Source organism: Castanea sativa, chromosome 8 (genome assembly GCF_040712315.1).
Source record: "Castanea sativa cultivar Marrone di Chiusa Pesio chromosome 8, ASM4071231v1".
Taxonomy (NCBI): domain Eukaryota; kingdom Viridiplantae; phylum Streptophyta; class Magnoliopsida; order Fagales; family Fagaceae; genus Castanea; species Castanea sativa.
In genome coordinates this window covers 47,405,732-47,423,353 of record NC_134020.1, presented here as the reverse complement: position 1 = coordinate 47,423,353, position 17,622 = coordinate 47,405,732, and the positions used below count along the sequence as shown (strand labels likewise).

The window sequence follows — 17,622 nt, the reverse complement described above, 5'->3', positions numbered from 1 at the left end:
CCAATTTTCATGGCTTTAATACTTGGTTTGAACAACATGTTTCTTGAAATACTGAACACATCCTAGATCTACCCAATTACAAGTAAAGTGCGTTTTGTCAAAGAATTAGCCAATTACATAAGATATGTCCTTAACAATTTCCCCCTTTGGCAATCTGTGACAAAACCACAGTAAATAAATGAACATATGAAAGAAGTCATAAATTACTCAACTCATACTCACTTTTTGAATACAATAAAATCTATCCTAACACAAATGCTTGAAAAAATTTGCAAGAAGAGAGTTCATGATATGGAAGACTTTGACAATCTGTATTTCTGAAATACTTTAAACAAACTCATCATGGCATCTTAGTGTGAAACAAAAATAAAAAATTGTATACAATAAGAAACACGTGTATAAAGAGAGAAGAAACAACACACGTAGAGATAGGTGAAGAAGACATACATCATATATATATATATCAAAGATAAGCACAGTAGATGTAAACGTGGTCACAAGATTGGTGTACAAGGAGAAGAAGCAAAAAAAAGCTCCTACAACAATAAGGAGGTAAACACTCCCCCTAAGAAGATGAAACACAACTCTCCCTTAAAGAGACTTGTATTTCTCCTCCTAACATGTAGAATTTTTAAAAGAAACCACATTTTCTCCCTCTTTTTGTCATGATTGACAAAAGGTACAAAAAGCTATAAAGCCTCACCCGAGAAACATAAAGATTATCAAAGATGATTAAGGAGGCAAAAGAAATCCATATAAATGCATGAATGTAATAAAACAAGATGCTATGGATGACAAGATAATAGAAAGATGCAAAACATGTGAAAAATAATGCATGCAAGAAGATCTTGACAGATCGAGAAGCTGTCAAGCAGCTATCTAGCAGAATCCAACCTCGATGGATCAAGAAGCTATTGAGAATCGATCGGCCAAACAGAAAGTTTCTCGATGGATCGAGAAATCTGTCGAGAAGCTATCGAAACAAATTCTCAAAAGCTTCGATGGATTGAGATTGCGTTAACTTCTGTCGATAAAGAAAGATCAAAGAGCTCGATAGATAGCTTAGCTATTGAGAGGTATCAAGAAACTGTTGAGATGTGCAAAAACAGTTTTTAAAGAAAAGAAAATCACAGACATAAATGCAATCAAACATACTACTCAACCAAAGATCCAAACAACATTTTAAGCTCTCAAAAACATCTTTTAACCAAAAAAAAATGACAAACATTAAGATCCAAAACACACACACACACACACTAAACAAGTCTAGCCAATTTTATATTTCAAAAATAAGTCAAGACAGTTTAGTGAGCATACATTATCACATGTATTCCTTGTGATGGTCAAATCACATTGTACTTACACATGTATCAAAAGTAACAAAGAATATTGCATGTTGTATGTGAAAAATATCACAAGATTGCATAAGTGTCTACATGTTATAACGATTTGAGATATGAGAAAATCACTTTAACTCACTCACAATCATAACTGCTTGATGGGGATAATCACCTTTGAGGTAAATCCTATAACTCCCACATCTTCTAGAAGACACGCTTGCAATCATATTTAAAAGCATTTTGATTCTTTTTGCTTTCAAATTTCTTTGCATATTTTTCTTTTTAAGCATATCATGCATAGGCATAAAAAAAAAAAAAAATACCCAATGATGTTAAGTTTTTTGACATTGTACTTTTGCTATGCCAAAACATACAGATGTCATTGACATTGCACTTTTGTTATGCCAAAACATATAGATGTTTTATCATAATTGGCAAGTAACAGTGGTGAGATGGTTATTTATGCATTTCTCTTAGGATTTTCTAATCCTTCCCGTCAAAAAGAGTTATACAAGTGTTAAGTACAAGAGATTACTTAATCTTACTCATCATAAATACAAGCCACAAAACTCACTTGCTTAGTTGTGCATAAAGATGCTCATCTAAGTTACAAAAGATACGAAGTTTAGAAAATTTTGTTTCAATGGAAATCCAAGTTACACAAGTACCAATGTACACAAAATACGCTATTTTTGTTTTTTTTTTTTCTCTTTTTATTTTGAAAAAAAAACAAAATAAAGACTAAACAACCAAACAAAAACAGACAAACAACATGAAGGCATGAAAGATAGATGCATGAAAGCATGATTCCGAGATCAGATAAGAAATCAAGCAAGGAGAGTCATACTTTAGATAGAAAGGATTAAAGTAGAGGACAACAGAAAAGACAATTAAGTCTTAAGCTCTTTTCTCACCTACATAGTACGAGTCTTTAGCCGTAAAGATGAAAATGCACGTGTCCTAGTATGTCTACTAAAGGACATAGAAGGATTAGAATTCTCCTGAAATTGAGTTGAAAAGCTCAAGACTTTTAATAGTTCTCCAAATAAAGGTGTAGGTCCTTAAGAGGAAACCTGTGACCATTTGGACACTTGCTTTCAAGGAAACAACTTAAAGCAATTAGGAAGAATGTGTCCAGAAAGACCACAATGATGACGAATATGAAGTCTAACAAAGGATTTAGAATTAGCCAAATCAGTTTTGGATTTCATACCTTAATCACCTTTCTCAGATTGGGGCACAAAGACAGTTCTTGATCCAGAAGCCGTGAAAGAGAAGGGGCCGGAGGAAACAGCATATCCTAAGCCAGTCTTATCAGAACTAGGCTTTTAAGCACTCAATACCTTATCAATCTTTGCACTAGACATCCTTTCTATTTGAATTCTAGCATGACTAAGCTCAACCTCAAGATTCTTGACTTTCTCTTCTAATGAGGTGTGCTCCACAACAAGAGTCTCAACTAACGTTATAGTCTCATCTAGTTTGACTAACAAATCAGTTTTTTTAATTTATCTCATTAAGCTCTTTTTGACAATAATGAGAAGTCTTTTCAGATTTTATAAATTTAGTGCATAGCTTATCATAGGCTTCTTTAAAGGTCATCTTCTTAGGTACTTCATCAGAAGAAGAATCCTCGCTATCAACACTCTCCACAATCACCTTATCGGTTGTGGCAGCAAAAGTTATAAAGTGACCACATTCATCCATATGCTCATCGGAAGAGTCATCCTCAGTATCACTCCAGGTAGCAACCAACCCTTTATCTTTTGAATTCTTGGTCTTTTCCTTCATAAGATAGTTTGAGCACTCTATCCTCATATGACCAAAACCTTTGCACTCATGGCACTGGATAAGGGGTTTCTCATCCTTACCCCTCCTAAAGGATTTAGATTTCCTAAGAGATTTGTCCTTATCCTTTTTTCTAAATTGAAGAAGTTTGATAATCTCATCAGCTATGAAGGTTAAGTCCTCATCCTCATCCTCATCTTCATTTTCATCTTCAAAGTCATCACTCTCTTCCTCAATACCCTTAAGAGTTAAGTTTCTACTCTTTCCACCTTTTTCCATTAAACCTAATCTCATTTCATAGGTTTGAAGGCTCCCTACAAGCTTAGTCAAAGAAATTTGATCAATGTCCTTCACCTCTTCAATGGTAGTGATCTTAGCATGGAATCTTCCAGGTAAAGACTTAAGGATTTTTCTAACAATTTTGGATTCCACTATAGATTCTCCAAGGTTGAAAGCAGAATTCACAATATCCTTGAGTTTAGCATAGAACTCATCAAAGGTTTCATCCTTCTCCATCCTTATTTCTTCAAAACTACTAGTGAGTCTTTGAAACTTCACAGTCTTTACTGCCTTGATACCTTCATAGGTGGTCTCAAGAATGGTCCAAGCTTCCTTGGTAACTTTCATAGATGATATTTTCTTAAATTCCTCATTGGTCACCCCACAAAACAAAGTATTCAAGGCCCTACTATTGAAATTTGTCGCTATAATTGTTGCTTCATCCCAATCCACCAACGCTTCCTTTAGCTTAATCCAGCCAACTTCAACAGCTTGCCATACTTTTTCAACTAGAGCCTACAAAAAAACTTTCATACGAACTTTCCAGTACGCATAATTAGTGCCATCAAATAGAGAAAGAATCAAAAGATATTGTCCACGATCCATGACAACAGGGGTCAAGGATCACACTTAGGAAATTAATCCAATCAAAGTGTACCTGCTCTGATACCACTTGTTGGAAAATTTAGATCCCGGTTGATAGAATTAACAAGTTTTAAACCTAAGTTGTTAATTAGATTGATTATGAATAAACCTTGTTAAAACAAACTAATATCAATATGTCAATATCATGCACAGCGGAAAAATAAATAAGACAAGATATGATAACGTAGGAAAACTAATGAAACAAACTAGTTTCACAATATAAAAAAACTTTGAGGGAAACCTTCCCGAAAAGCAATTCACTATAGTAAAGAGAAATTTCAGATCTAGTACAAAACATTTGTCCCTAAACTCTACAATCCTTGTAAATGAATTCACAATAGAAACTTTCTACCGCTTCAAAACCTCTAAACTCTTCAATATATAAACGCCACCCTTTTGATGCACAAATCCCAGTACGTGATTAACTAATGATGCACGGCTCTCAGTATATGACTAACTCACCAACTTGAAGAAGATTGTTGGTTGCAAAATTCTTCACTTCATTAACAATGAAGATCAAGAAACACTTTGTTACAAAACACTAATACACAAAGACGCAGTAGTTTCTTTCAGAGAGAATAAGCACTTGATCACTTTTTGCATATGTTCTCCTTGTATTCTCTTATGTGAAGGCCTTTAAAATAAGCGTTATATATGTCTAGGGTTGTGAGAAAATAAACCCAACACATATATGTCAGCATGGGCCGAAAATCAGATCTGAAAATTCTAATTTCGTAGATCTCAATAGATACAGCTGTCGAGACCTCGATAGATATATCTGTCGAGATTCATTAATCCTCGATAGATATTATCTATCGGTAGCTGTCAAGAATCTGTCCAACTTTAATGAACAGCTTTTTTCACTTGTTTCTTGGTCCAATCTTCATGGCTTTAATACTTGGCTTGAACAACATGTTTCTTAAAGTACTAAACCCATCCTAGATCTACCCAATTACAAGTAAAATACATTTTGTCAAAGGATTAGTCAATTACATAAAATATGTCCTTAACATGCTTTGAAGATGATCACTGAAAAGCTCTTAACAATGTGTGTGAGTGTCAAAGCCATTGTAACAAAGTTTTGTTTGTTGTCATAATAATTTTACCACCTTGTTTCTCCTTGCAAGATTTAATTATGATAAATTGATGATTCAGGTTTTATTGAATGCTGAAGCAGTGAAGTACGGATGGGGGGCATTCCCTAAAAAGTCACTCTTACACATTTGTATTACACACATTTGGAAATGATAAGTTTTTAAACCCTTGTATCAAAAATTAATATTTAACCATATGAACTTTGTGAATGGCTCAATTTGATGTGGTCATTAGGCCAAGGGTTCCATTTTCTGCAGTTGATCCTTTCACTCGGACATAGCCTTGAGTCTCTTGACCTCAAATGATAAGTAATTAGTTAATTAATAAATGGGAGGGAGGGAGGGAGTAAGCTCATGTCATCTTTATAAATTGCTTTTGTGCAACCCCAAAATTGTACAAAGTGTTTTTTGATTTCTTTTCTTTTGGAAAAATAAAGGGGTTTATGCCATCATAGGTTTCATAGAAATTACATAGTGTACTTTGGAAAGGAAAACAAAACAAATCATTGTATGGCCCATTATTTGTATTTAGGGTTATCCATGGGTCAGGTTTGTGCCCAATTTCAAAACTATCTCGACAACTTCGAGTGGCAGAGTAGCTGGCCATCACCAACCGTTGAAAACCACTGGTCGAATCGGTTTCAATTCGGGTGAACGGTGATTGGTTTCAGTCGAAACCCATGGAGAGCAGCAATCTTAAATGACAACGTAGATTTGGCTAGTTGATGGGAAATTGTGGCAAAAGAAAGGGAGAGAATTACATTTGAACTTAATGCCACTCATGTTTTTAATCATTTTTATTTGGAATATGCAACATGCTTTTGCTTCTTTTTTCTGTTCAATCAACATTTGAAATTAAAAGCCCAACTCATGATTTGAAATTGCATAAGAACAAAAATAAAACCAATCTATTGAAATTACAAAAGAAAATGCAATCGATTCCCTAGCCCCAACAGTTGTTGGGTGCATCATGGCACTGTGGGTCCAGCCCACACTGATAAAACACCTTATTAAAGAGTTGGTTGGACAAGCGACAAAAGTCAACCTATTTTCTTTTTGCAATGACTTAAGCGTGTCGGACACACTGAGGAGAAAAAGAAGAAAAGAAAGGGGTTGATGCATTAAGGTTATTCGGCCCAAGGGAGAGCTGAAGAAAAAAAAAAAAGGCAAAAGCAAAGTCAAAGCAAGTGAGTTGTATTTATTGTGATTTGATGTCAAGAGTGTAAAAGGAAGAAAAGAAGGAAAAGATAAAGAAATAAAAAGAAGTCATTCGGCCAGTGAGCGAGAAGAGTGAAGTGAAGTCTCAGACAAAGTGAGGACTAAGTCCAGTCTTGAAGAACCGCGTGAGTGAAAGCAAGCAAAAGAGAAGAGAAAAATAAAGAGAGTAAAAGAAAATTGTGAGAAATATATCATGAGAAAGAAAATATTGAGTAAAAAGAAAAAGAGAGTTTTTTTGTTTTTTTGTATGTCTAAATATTGTAATTTCTATTTAATATAGTAAAATTATTCTGGATAAACACGTATTTTTTTCTTCAAGGAGAAATTTTTTTTACATAAATCTACGTTCTTACGTAGTTATACTAAGTATAACTGTGGCTGCTTAAATTTATTCATAATTATATAAAAATTTTCCAAACATCAGTCCCATCGAAATAGTGGCCAATCAGTCAAAGCCATCATGGATAAATAAAAGAGAGAATTATGAAGGACAAGACTTGGTAAAGTAACGTTTGACATTTTTTTTTTTTTGGCTGAATAAGTAACATTTGACTTCATATCTTCTTTTCCACACGTTTAAATATTTAATTAAGAAATGAGATGTGGATGATGTTTCGTCATATTATCTTCACTCTCGCTGAACAGAGAGAGCCCATGAACTAGAAATATAACCATACGCCAAAACAAAGATAAACCCATTTCTCTGTTTTGTTTAAAATATCCACAGAGACAAGAGTCTACGGAAAATTTGAAACAATTCTGAAATAGAAGTATTCACCTATTGCACCGTAAAATTCGTTCCATTGTCAAAAGTCAAAACGTTCCCTTTACCCCGTCTCCTACTTCACAAGTGATCAGTGCCCACCACGTTATGATATTTTTCGAAGATGCCAAAATTCTTTTGACCTCTTTTAAACGGGTTTCCACCTATTTTTCTCAACACTCCTGTAAACTTTATAAAAAATTGTCTCATTGTAGTAGACTATAAAGCAAACCTTTTTGTTTAATTATGAGACAGACGCGTAACGCTAATTTTTTTTTTCCACCTATTTTTCTCAACACTCCTGTAAACTTTATAAAAGATTGTCTCATTGTAGTAGACTATAAAGCAAACCTTTTTGTTTAATTATGAGACAGACGCGTAAACCTTTTTTTTTTTTTTTATCCTTTGGAATTTATTATACAAGAGAATTGCCCTTAAGTGTGGTGAGTTGGTAGGAATTTCGAATTTGGTCACACCTGCACATAGGAGATGCCTTTGCAAAAATGCTATGCTATAAAGTGGATAGCCCTCACGTACCTAAGAATGCCGTGTGCCATGAGTTCTGTAAGTTCAAGTAGTGATCACACGAGTGAGGTCCTTTTCGTTCATAAAAAATAAAAATAAAATAAAAAATATACACGAGAATTAGAGAGCCAACACTGCAACACGTACTTCATGGAGTAGTTGACGGTTCAAACCAGCCGCAAAGATTTCCTTCACCGATTTTTTGAGCGTTTATTAGAGGTTTTGAAGAGTCAAATCTCTTTATGCGGTGGGTCAACGGGGGAAGATGAGTAGGAAACTCCCCAGTAGGCACAGACCATTCTTCACATGGCTACCCCACCTTGCTCTAGATATAGTCTGGTTTTTCACAAGTCTTCCGTATCCAACTTCCAAGTCAACTGGCGTGTTAATCAGAGAAACTACATGTTATATAGTGAAGAAACGAGAAAATAAGTCATACAAATACGTTGTTTTAGTTTAGAATAATAGATTCTTGTTTTTTCCCCTGTGAATCGAGAATTTTGGAATGGCTTCTGTCTCTCTGTTTGTTTTTTTTGTTCTCTCGCACCTCGTGCTGCTTCACTCAGCTGAAGAAGAAGGAAAGCGAGAAAACCCATATTGTCGGCACTTTCAATGTGGAAAATTAGGTAACATTAGCTTCCCATTCACAAAAATCCCACCCCGATTCCATTTTTGCGGTTTGCACGTAAAGTGTGACGAACCACATCCGATGATCCAGTTGACACCGGGCCACTGGTGGCGTGAAAGACGATATGAAGTTATAAACATCTCTTATACTAACACCACACCACACATCCGTGTCAAGGACCATTGGCTTTTGGAATACTTGACAACCAATAAATGCAAGAACTTAGACAATTTTGCTTTTCCCCACTCTCCATTTATCTCTTTTAAACTCACCACACCCAATCGGACCCTATTCAAATGCAATCCCACGCTTCATATTACTCCCCATAGAAATTTTAAAAACGTGACCTGCAGAGATCACTATAATTTCTACTATATTCCTTCAAACGAGACTTCTCAGAATTCTTCTGAATGTTCAACTATTCAGCTGCCAGTAAACGAGACTTCACATAAAGATGAACTGAATTTAATTGCTGAGTTCGACCTTGAATTGCATGTATCTGATGATTGTAGCAGTTGTCATGGTAAAGAAGGAAAAGGTATAGACATTGGAATAACACAAAAATGTTTTGATGCACACACACAGGTACATTCATGAGTATGGATATAAACTCTTTTATTTATTTTATTTTTTATGCTGATGAAGTTGATCCTAATACATGTGTTGATAATATTGCTGTTCCATGCCATAATCCACTCTGCAGCAATAGCTTTAGTTGATTTGAAGTAGTTTCAAATTTAGGTTATGAGAGAGATGGAAATAACTTAGTTTCAGCGAAACCTCTGATCGGTTATGTCTGAGCTGGTTGTGAAAGTGCTTTGCTTAACACTGTTAAGATCTCAAAGGATGCCGATTTAATTAGAAGTGTCACTTCTTTCTTCATTGTTGAAACTAACAATATTTTTGTATTTATCTGCAGTTGCAGAGAATAAAAGCAACAACAAAGTGGTGATACCATTAGGTAAGATGCATCTTCAATCATATTTCTTGTTGAAATTGATTGTACCATTTCATGCGAAAATAATTTCTCCTATATCTGCTATGAGTGTTGTTACTGGGTCCATTTTCTCACTACTATAATCCTAGAAGATGGCCTTGTGCCTTAAATACAATGATCGTTAATAAGGATAACGTCACATGACTCACAAAAGATGTTGTCAATGTTTAAATTTCTTCCCATAAGTTCCTTTGTGACTTTCATTAGAAAAAATTTATATCTCTTGAATTCCTCCATTGCTGCCTTTCAGTCAGAACTTGACTCCAATTCCTTTCTCTGCTTTAGCTGTTGGATGCGCAGTCTTCTTCATGATTACCTTGTTCGTTATATTCTGGCACCTTAACAAGAAAAAATATCCTTCTTCAAAATTGCTAGCAAGGAATACATATTCTGACGCATCCTCAAGATCAGAAGTGGAGGGGTGGAGTGTCTACTTTAGAGTTCCTGTTTTCTCCTACAATGAACTTGAAAAAGCCACCAATAATTTTCATGTTGAAAAAGAACTTGGGAATGGAGGATTCGGAACTGTTTATCATGGTAAGGTGATCAACTCATTGAATCAATTTCTAGATCACTTAAACTACAGTATAAACTTTCTTAACAAAAGGTTAAAGAAAAATATGTGAAAATAAAAAAGAAAGATTTTACATGCTATTTTTCTCAACTAGGCAAACTCCACGATGGGAGGGAAGTTGCAGTCAAGCGCTTATATGGGCACAACCATAGACGAGTAGAGCAGTTCATCAATGAAGTTGAAATCCTAACACGATTGCGTCACAAGAATCTTGTCTCCCTTTATGGCTGCACTTCACGCAGCTGCCGTGAACTTCTTCTTGTGTATGAATACGTTCCCAATGGCACCGTTGCTGATCATATTCATGGCCATCAAGCTACACCAGGTTCACTCACATGGCCAACTCGTATGAGCATTGCTATAGAAACTGCTTGTGCATTGGCTTACCTCCATGCTTCTGACATCATACATCGCGACGTAAAGACTGACAACATCCTTCTTGATGACAATTTCTGCGTCAAAGTTGCTGATTTTGGGATTTCCCGGCTGTTCCCTAACGATCTCAGCCATGTCTCAACAGCTCCTCAAGGGACACCAGGCTACGTTGACCCGGAATATGACCAATGCTACCAGCTTACTAGTAAGAGTGATGTCTACAGCTTTGGGGTTGTCCTCATGGAGCTCATATCATCACTGCCAGCCGTTGATATATTTAGGCAAAAGCATGAAATCAATTTGGCTGATTTAGCTGTAAACAAGATTGAAAAGTGTGCATTCCATGAGTTGATCGACCCACATCTTGGATTTGAGTCAGATGATGGAGTTAGAACAATGACCATTTTGGTGGCAAAGTTAGCTTTTCAATGTCTACAACAGGACACGGAAACGAGGCCTTCCATGGATGAGGTATTGGAGGCTTTAAAGAAGATTCAAAGTGGTAAGGATGCGCATGAGGATCAAGAGATGGCATATGATGATGCTGGGATCCTTAATGTACAGCAACCAGCTTCACCCGATCTTGATGAGGTTCGAGTGTTAAGGAATAAGCGGCTGCCAGTTTCAATCGAGGATGTAACCGATTTTTGGACTAGTAGGCCTACTACACCTAATGTCAGTGGTTGAAATTTCATTTTCTTTTCATCCACATGTTTGGTTGTTCTTACTTATAGAGGCATATTATTGGTATGTAGATGTGAGGGATGCACATTTACCAAAATACCTAAAATTTTTGGTTCTTTGTCCGATTCTGTGTTCTATTTTTCTAATAAAAATCCTACTGAGCGTCACCCATCAGAACACTTTTTTTTTTTTTCTTTCTTTTTTTCAGGGGATGTACATTTGCTGAAGCAACTCTTTTATTTTTTAATTTATAGGTGCAATAAAAATTCATCCTATGCCATCCATTAATAATTATTGTCCTTTATTATTAAGTCAAAACACTACTTAGATAAGTAGAATTTGAACCACAAATCTTTTATTCGATTACAAGAGACTTTATTAATGTGTGTATATTTCTATATCTATATATAATATAAAAACAAGAATGACCACATACTGCTTTTGTATATTGTTTATTGTACTAAAGCACTGGACAAAAGTTTCATCCAAAATAAAGACTTACTCTTAAATCATCGTGTAACAAAACAAATGAAGAATTTCTCATATTATCAAATAGCCATGACTTTCTATAATTACCTTCAATTTTCCAAAATAGTGCCACTTTCCAGTCTTTTTTCCTCTTGATTCAAAGGGAGTCTCCCATTTGTCTCAATGTTAAATAAATACAATTTATTTTCAACTTTTGGCTTTAAACATATTTGAAACTATCTTCCTACGTGATGATTAAACAAACTATTTATAAATAGTTTTACTCACATTACTTTTTTAATGAGTCATATAACTTGTTTAAATAATTACATAAATAGTCTTATAAATCAACATGTAAAAAGTTAGAATAGATTACTCCAAACATATTTAGAGTCAAACTTTGTTTAAAATATAATTATTTGGTGTACACTCAACTACTACACAAATCAACGAGGGTAGTGTTGTTGAGAATTTTTTTTTTTTTTTTTTTTTGAATGGTGTCTGACTATATGGCACGGAAATATAACTAAAAATATATTTGGATAGTTTTATCCACCACCAAGAAAGGAGAGGAATTTTCCTCCAAAAACTGTTTGCAAGTAAAACCGGTAACACGTGACATTGTAATACTGAATTATTGTCAGTGGGACTAGACCATGGTTTTAAAAATCAAAACAGTCAAAGAGCCGAAAAATATCTTTCTTCCAATTTCTGATTCGATTGAGTTTTTTTTTTTTTTTTTTTTTTTTTTTGGATATAATAGAAATTCTATTCTAAGATCTAACCTAATCTATGTAGAAGTGGACTTCAACCCACACTTTGGGGTCCAGTTTTAAACCCTAAACCCTTTCATAAACCCAAAAGAGAAAGAATGAGGCAGGAAAACCATAACACACACAAAATACCAATCGAAGAAAAAAATGGTGATACTCATAGCTCGAACTCTCTCTACTTCCCAAAAGCTCAAACACTCCCCCTGTTCTCTCTCACAACGCTTTACCTTTGCCCAACATCAATAATCACTCCCAACCCCAAAACCCCACCATCTCCATTTCTTTTCAACTTCAAATCTTTCTCTTCCTCAATCCCATCTATACCCTTTACCCGCGATGGAAATTACGAGGAACCCACTTCCCTTGTCTGCCCTGGTTGTGGGATTCACATGCAAAACTCAAACCCTAAGCACCCTGGCTTTTTCCTCAAGCCCTCGGAGAAGAATCCCGATTATCGCTAACATACCCATCTCGTTCACATTGCTCAGGAATCGGAATTTCCAGGTTCCCTCAAAAGGGGTGTCGTGATTCGGCCAGAAAATGGCGATGAGTCGGGTTTTGATTCGGGGCGGTGCCATTTGTTAAGGCATTATGGGAAGGTGAAGGATCCGACGCTGGAGAATTTGCTGCAATGGAAGCTGTTTGACACACCAGGGCTTTTGCATCCTCATCAGATCTCCACAAGGTTGACGAGGGAAGAGCAAAAGCTTGTGCATATTAGCAAGGAGTTGAGGCCGCGGACTTATAGGATCAAGGTTTTTTTTTTGCTTGAATGTTAGCGTTTTGATTTTGTATATACTTTATTTGTTTATTTAAAGGTTGTCTGATTTTTTTCATATTGAGAATCATGAACAGAAGTATAGAACACTATGCACTGCAATGCCTTTAGAATCAACCAGCTATTATGAGAGCTGTTGGTTTCTCGATGTTTAAAGGTTCTAGATTTTTTAGCAAGGAGGGGGATTTCAGTTAGGTAGCTTAGTTCAAACTTTACAAGTTTGAAGTGAAAAATGATGTTTTTACTTTTATTCAACTGAGGAGCTGAAGAGGTGGTATTAGATATGACCAAATGATGCAAGCAAGAGAGTTAAAGATGTTTCTTAATTGATTTGAGTTATGTCTTTCTTCTTTTGTAGAATTTATGGTTTTCAATCAGTATTAGACTGTTGTGCATTCGTTAAATATGGGTCAAGGTCTCATTTTTACATCAATCTTCTGATATCTGTAGAGGTACAGCATAAGCTGTTACCTAGAGTTTCAGTTTGGTGTTGAATTGCCTGCTTACTGGTGACTTTGCTTTTATTCTCACACAGCTGTAAGGAACTTTTTTTTATGGCTTACCATAAATCATTTGGTCAGTTAAAGTTGATTCATGCCAATTCAATGTGCAAAGATTATGAGGTGGAAAGGTTGCTGTAAAATCATATGTAGTTAGATTACCTGATCACCTCGATGTTAAGAATTTTCTTCTTCTTCTTCTTTTTGATAGGTAATATAAGTTTTATTGATAATAAGTACATCATGTTCACAATGGTGAATAAATTGTACTTGAAACAATTACAAATAAATCAAAGGGAAGATTTTCTTCTTTTTCCTGCTTAGCTCAATCAAATGTTACAATATATGGTCATGGATTTACCTGACTGGTACTTTGACGGGGTTGGTTGTATTCTTAGCACTGAGTGTGCCTTATTGGGGCTTATTTGGTGACAGTGAACCAGAAAGATCCTCTCTGCAAGACTTGAATGTAATTCTTAAATCTTCGAGTCTGTAAGTACTTGGATTATTAGAGTTTATAAATATTTTTCCGTTTGCAATGTATATTTTTTGTACTGGAAGGAGAGTGAATTTATATTTTGTATTTAACTTTCCTTTTTCCAGCCTTGTATCCTTCTCATTACAAATATTTACTGGAAGGCTGGTCATGTTTCTTTTCATTTTATTTATTTTTCTCTATTCCTGATGATTGTCCTTTTCTGCACCTGCTTTTAGCTTGTTATTTGACCTCGTTAGGGTTAAGAATTTAACTTTGATTTCTCTTGGGACAAAGTTTAGTTACAAAACTGGTTGTAACCTAAAAAAATGCTACAACCTTACTCAATATCTTTTTATTGGAGGTAAAGTTTGACAAATCCATCATTGAATTTATCTTCTTCTTATATCCTCTATACTTGCAAAATTTTTAGAAAATTAAAGAACAATAGCTATGTCATCAATAAATTGTTTAAATTACAAGTTTTTGTAATTTGAAATTATGCATAAAATATAAGTTTATAGATCATATAGTAAATAATATCCAATTGACACAAAATTTGACATATGTATTAAAAACGTAAAGAACATGCAATTCAACGGTTAGATTTTCAAAATATGCAGTAATGTTTATTTTATTGAGAAATATTGTAGCCTAAGGCTATAACCAATTTTGTAGCTAAATTTTGTCATTTCTCTTGTCATTATGTCACATGAAAGCAGCATTTGATTTGTCTTGCACCCCAGGCAGCAGCATGCCAGTCAATTCTTTACCAAAAAAAATGATTTTAGCTTTTAAGCAGAGATGCTGATGCGCAATGTTATTTGATTAGTTTTGTAACAAATGTTTTTCCATTGAGTTTGAGCTCGAATGCACCTCCTCCTTTATAAGAACAGGATGATGACTGATGAGTGAGTTTGTTGTATAGTTTACAAGTCCAAGACAATTTAATAACTACTGCAAGAATACTATGTCAGTTTAACACGTGATGTGCAGTTAGTTAGGTTCCAAAACTCACTGTTTCAAAGATAGTTTTTTATTTGATGGTTCTAGCAGTTATTTGATAGTTTGTTATTCTCTGATTTCCTTGCCAATTGATATCTGTTCTAGCTCATGCTTTTATCATTTGAATTGTGACAGGCTGGTCATACAGTTCATATTGCTGTCCTTATGAGGCTGGATTTAGAAGAATCTTCTGTAGATTCCATCTACCTTACAGTGTGGGGCGTGTGGGCATCTCCTTATCTCCCATTACACATGGGAAAAACAGGAAAACGCACAGATATGCCAGAGGAACATTTTGGCCTTCAGTTTAAGGTATTATTCTGTGATTCCCTGCTTGCTCGTGGTTTTTTTATTCTAATAATCAGTAGTCTATGTAACTAAAATTTTTTGAATGGGGGAATTTTTTCTTCTTACACCTGAAGTGCCTAATAATAATTTAATCACGGCTTCTTTTAGGTCGATCCTTGAGATCCATGTAGTATATAGGATAGTGCCTGGTTGTGGCAATTTAGCCAAAATTGATTTTCCTCTTGGGCATTTTAGAATTCAACTGGCATACAGCGGTTTTGCACAGGCATTTGCCTTAATTTGGTACCCCCCCCCCCCTCCCCCTTCTTTGTGTCTGTTGTGAGGGGGGAGACTATTCTACAAATGCTCAGTGCCCAGTTTTGGCACTTGTGGTACCCTGGCCCTATTATAGGCCTGAGTCTAAGATTATAGATGCTTATCTACTTATCAATACTTATCTCATTTTGCTCTTATGGAAGATGCATGCTGCATTATGGCTGTGTGTATTATATAATTGTGAAATCAAATGAATTTTCCCTTGCTTCAGCCACCGATTGGGGAGAAGCTAGTTGAAGAGCCTGGGAAATGGGTGAGAAGGGAGTTCCCTGTATGTGGCAATAGCTGGTATTCAAGTTCAGTGGATAGTGCTGCTTCAGGTCTAAGTTGGTTTGCTGTAGGACTTAAAGGAGAGGCAGTCTTAGGTGTTTGGACCTATTAAGGAGTTGATGTTGTGCTACGCAATTCTTTAATACTTTATAGATCACATACTTTTGTAGCTGCAGGGTTTACAGTCTCAAAAATCGTCTCCAAGGCTGACCAAGCTTTAAATAAGCGGCGCCAAAATGAAAAGAAGAGGAAACAGAGTGATCCGAAAGTATCCGTACCAGCTGAATCACCAATATTAACAGTTGGTGCAGACTCAAATTCTTGTTGAGTCAGGCAGTATCATTAGAAGAAAAACAATGTGCGAATTAACTCAAAGATTGTGTTAACAAGTGTGGATAAGGAAGACATAGTGACAAGTATGAACCTAGCTTGTGAGAGGAAGCAAAAAGCTAGCAACATTGTCAAGCCACAGATAAAATGATTGACACTCATTGACAAGAAGTGTGCAGGAGGATTTATATCTGGCCATCTTTTATTTTCGAACAACATTGCGTGGAATATCTAAGTCTTAATGAGAATATTTCTGTTCTGCTGGACTCAGAGCCAAAAGAAAACACAAGATGCTATGAGCAGGATTCTTCTTTAGACAAAAGGCTTTCTCTTCTTTCTTAAAAGCATATGATCCAGCTTAAATTTATTGGTGGAAGACAAAAAGCTCTGCCCAATTCATATACTACCCAAAAGTCTAATACTGCCCTAGGCCATGGAAATTGCTGTTAGCTTAGAATTGCTTGTGTTTTGAAGATGATCCCTGAGAAGCTCTAAACAATGTGTATGGGTGTCAGAGCTATTGCAACAGAGTTTATTTGTTGTCATAATTTTACCACCTTCTTTCTTCTTGCAAGATTTAATTATGATAAACTGAGGATTCAGGTTTTATTGAATGCTGATGCAGTGAAGTATGGATGGGGTTTCCCAGAAAAGTCACCCTTACACATTTGTATTACACCCATTTGAAAGCTCTACTGAATCTGAGCGCATGATAAGTTGTTAAACCCTTGTATCAAAAACTAATATTTAATCATATGAACTTAGTGAATGGTTCAATTTGATATGGTCATTAGGCCAAGGGTTCCATTTTCTGCAGTTGATCCTTTCACTAGGATGTAGCCTTGAGTCTCTTGACCTCAAATGATAAGTAATTAGTTAATTAATAAATATCATACGAAACTTAATTTGGGTAATCATTGAGGGGGAGTAAGCTCATGTCACCTTTATAAAATTGCTTTTGTGCAAACCCCAAAATTGTACGAAATGTTTTATTTTTTTTTTCTTTTGTTTTCTTTTCCAGAGTACTCCACATGGTGTACTCTGGAAAAGAAAACATGTACTCTGGAAAAGAAAACAAATCATTGGATGTACTCTGGAAAAGAAAATAAATCATTGAATGACCATCATATGTCTTTATGAAGAAGATTGACGAAGAAGCTTTAAATGAGTTTTTTAATAGAATTGGAGGAAGTAGTATCCGTGTATTGGAGCCACGCAAGAAAGTATTCTTTGCACACCACAGGTTATAGAGGTTTATACTTTTTATTGCCTTAAAGTATGAGCTGCATCACTATTATACCCTCTTATTTGTATTATTTATCCATATCTTAATATAATATATGATATAAGTTTGACTTATTTTCAGTATTTAAAAAAAAATTTATTTTTGTTTTAATGAGACTATGAGAGACTGTCACTTCATTCACTAACTAAATAAAATGTACAGATCGAAACTCACTATCACTTGTCATTGTGTATTTAAAACAAA

At 35.2% G+C, this 17,622-nt stretch overlaps 1 protein-coding gene and 1 pseudogene across 1 annotated transcript; both read left to right on the top strand.

Annotated features, from left to right (window-relative positions):
• The first annotated feature begins 7,755 nt into the window (after positions 1-7,755).
• On the top strand, positions 7,756-11,184 carry LOC142607100 (LEAF RUST 10 DISEASE-RESISTANCE LOCUS RECEPTOR-LIKE PROTEIN KINASE-like 1.1). Its single transcript, XM_075778515.1, has 4 exons — positions 7,756-8,818; positions 9,200-9,241; positions 9,563-9,814; positions 9,946-11,184. Exons 1-4 carry the CDS (start codon positions 8,158-8,160, stop codon positions 10,911-10,913), a joined length of 1,923 nt encoding a protein of 640 aa, XP_075634630.1. The 5' UTR covers positions 7,756-8,157; the 3' UTR covers positions 10,914-11,184.
• Positions 11,185-12,161: 977 nt separating this feature from the next.
• LOC142606726 (uncharacterized) lies at positions 12,162-16,859 on the top strand (annotated as a pseudogene).
• The last annotated feature ends 763 nt before the right edge of the window (positions 16,860-17,622 follow it).

What these genes read in the sequence shown, in the direction of transcription:
- LOC142607100 (XM_075778515.1), top strand. Translation starts at nt 8,158, where the DNA reads ATGGCTTCTGTCTCTCTGTTTGTTTTTTTTGTTCTCTCGCACCTCGTG. An exon ending in TCATGGTAAAGAAGGAAAAG is followed by an intron (nt 8,819 to 9,199) that starts GTATAGACATTG and finishes ATTTATCTGCAG; the next exon opens with TTGCAGAGAATAAAAGCAAC. An exon ending in ATTCGGAACTGTTTATCATG is followed by an intron (nt 9,815 to 9,945) that starts GTAAGGTGATCA and finishes TTTCTCAACTAG; the next exon opens with GCAAACTCCACGATGGGAGG.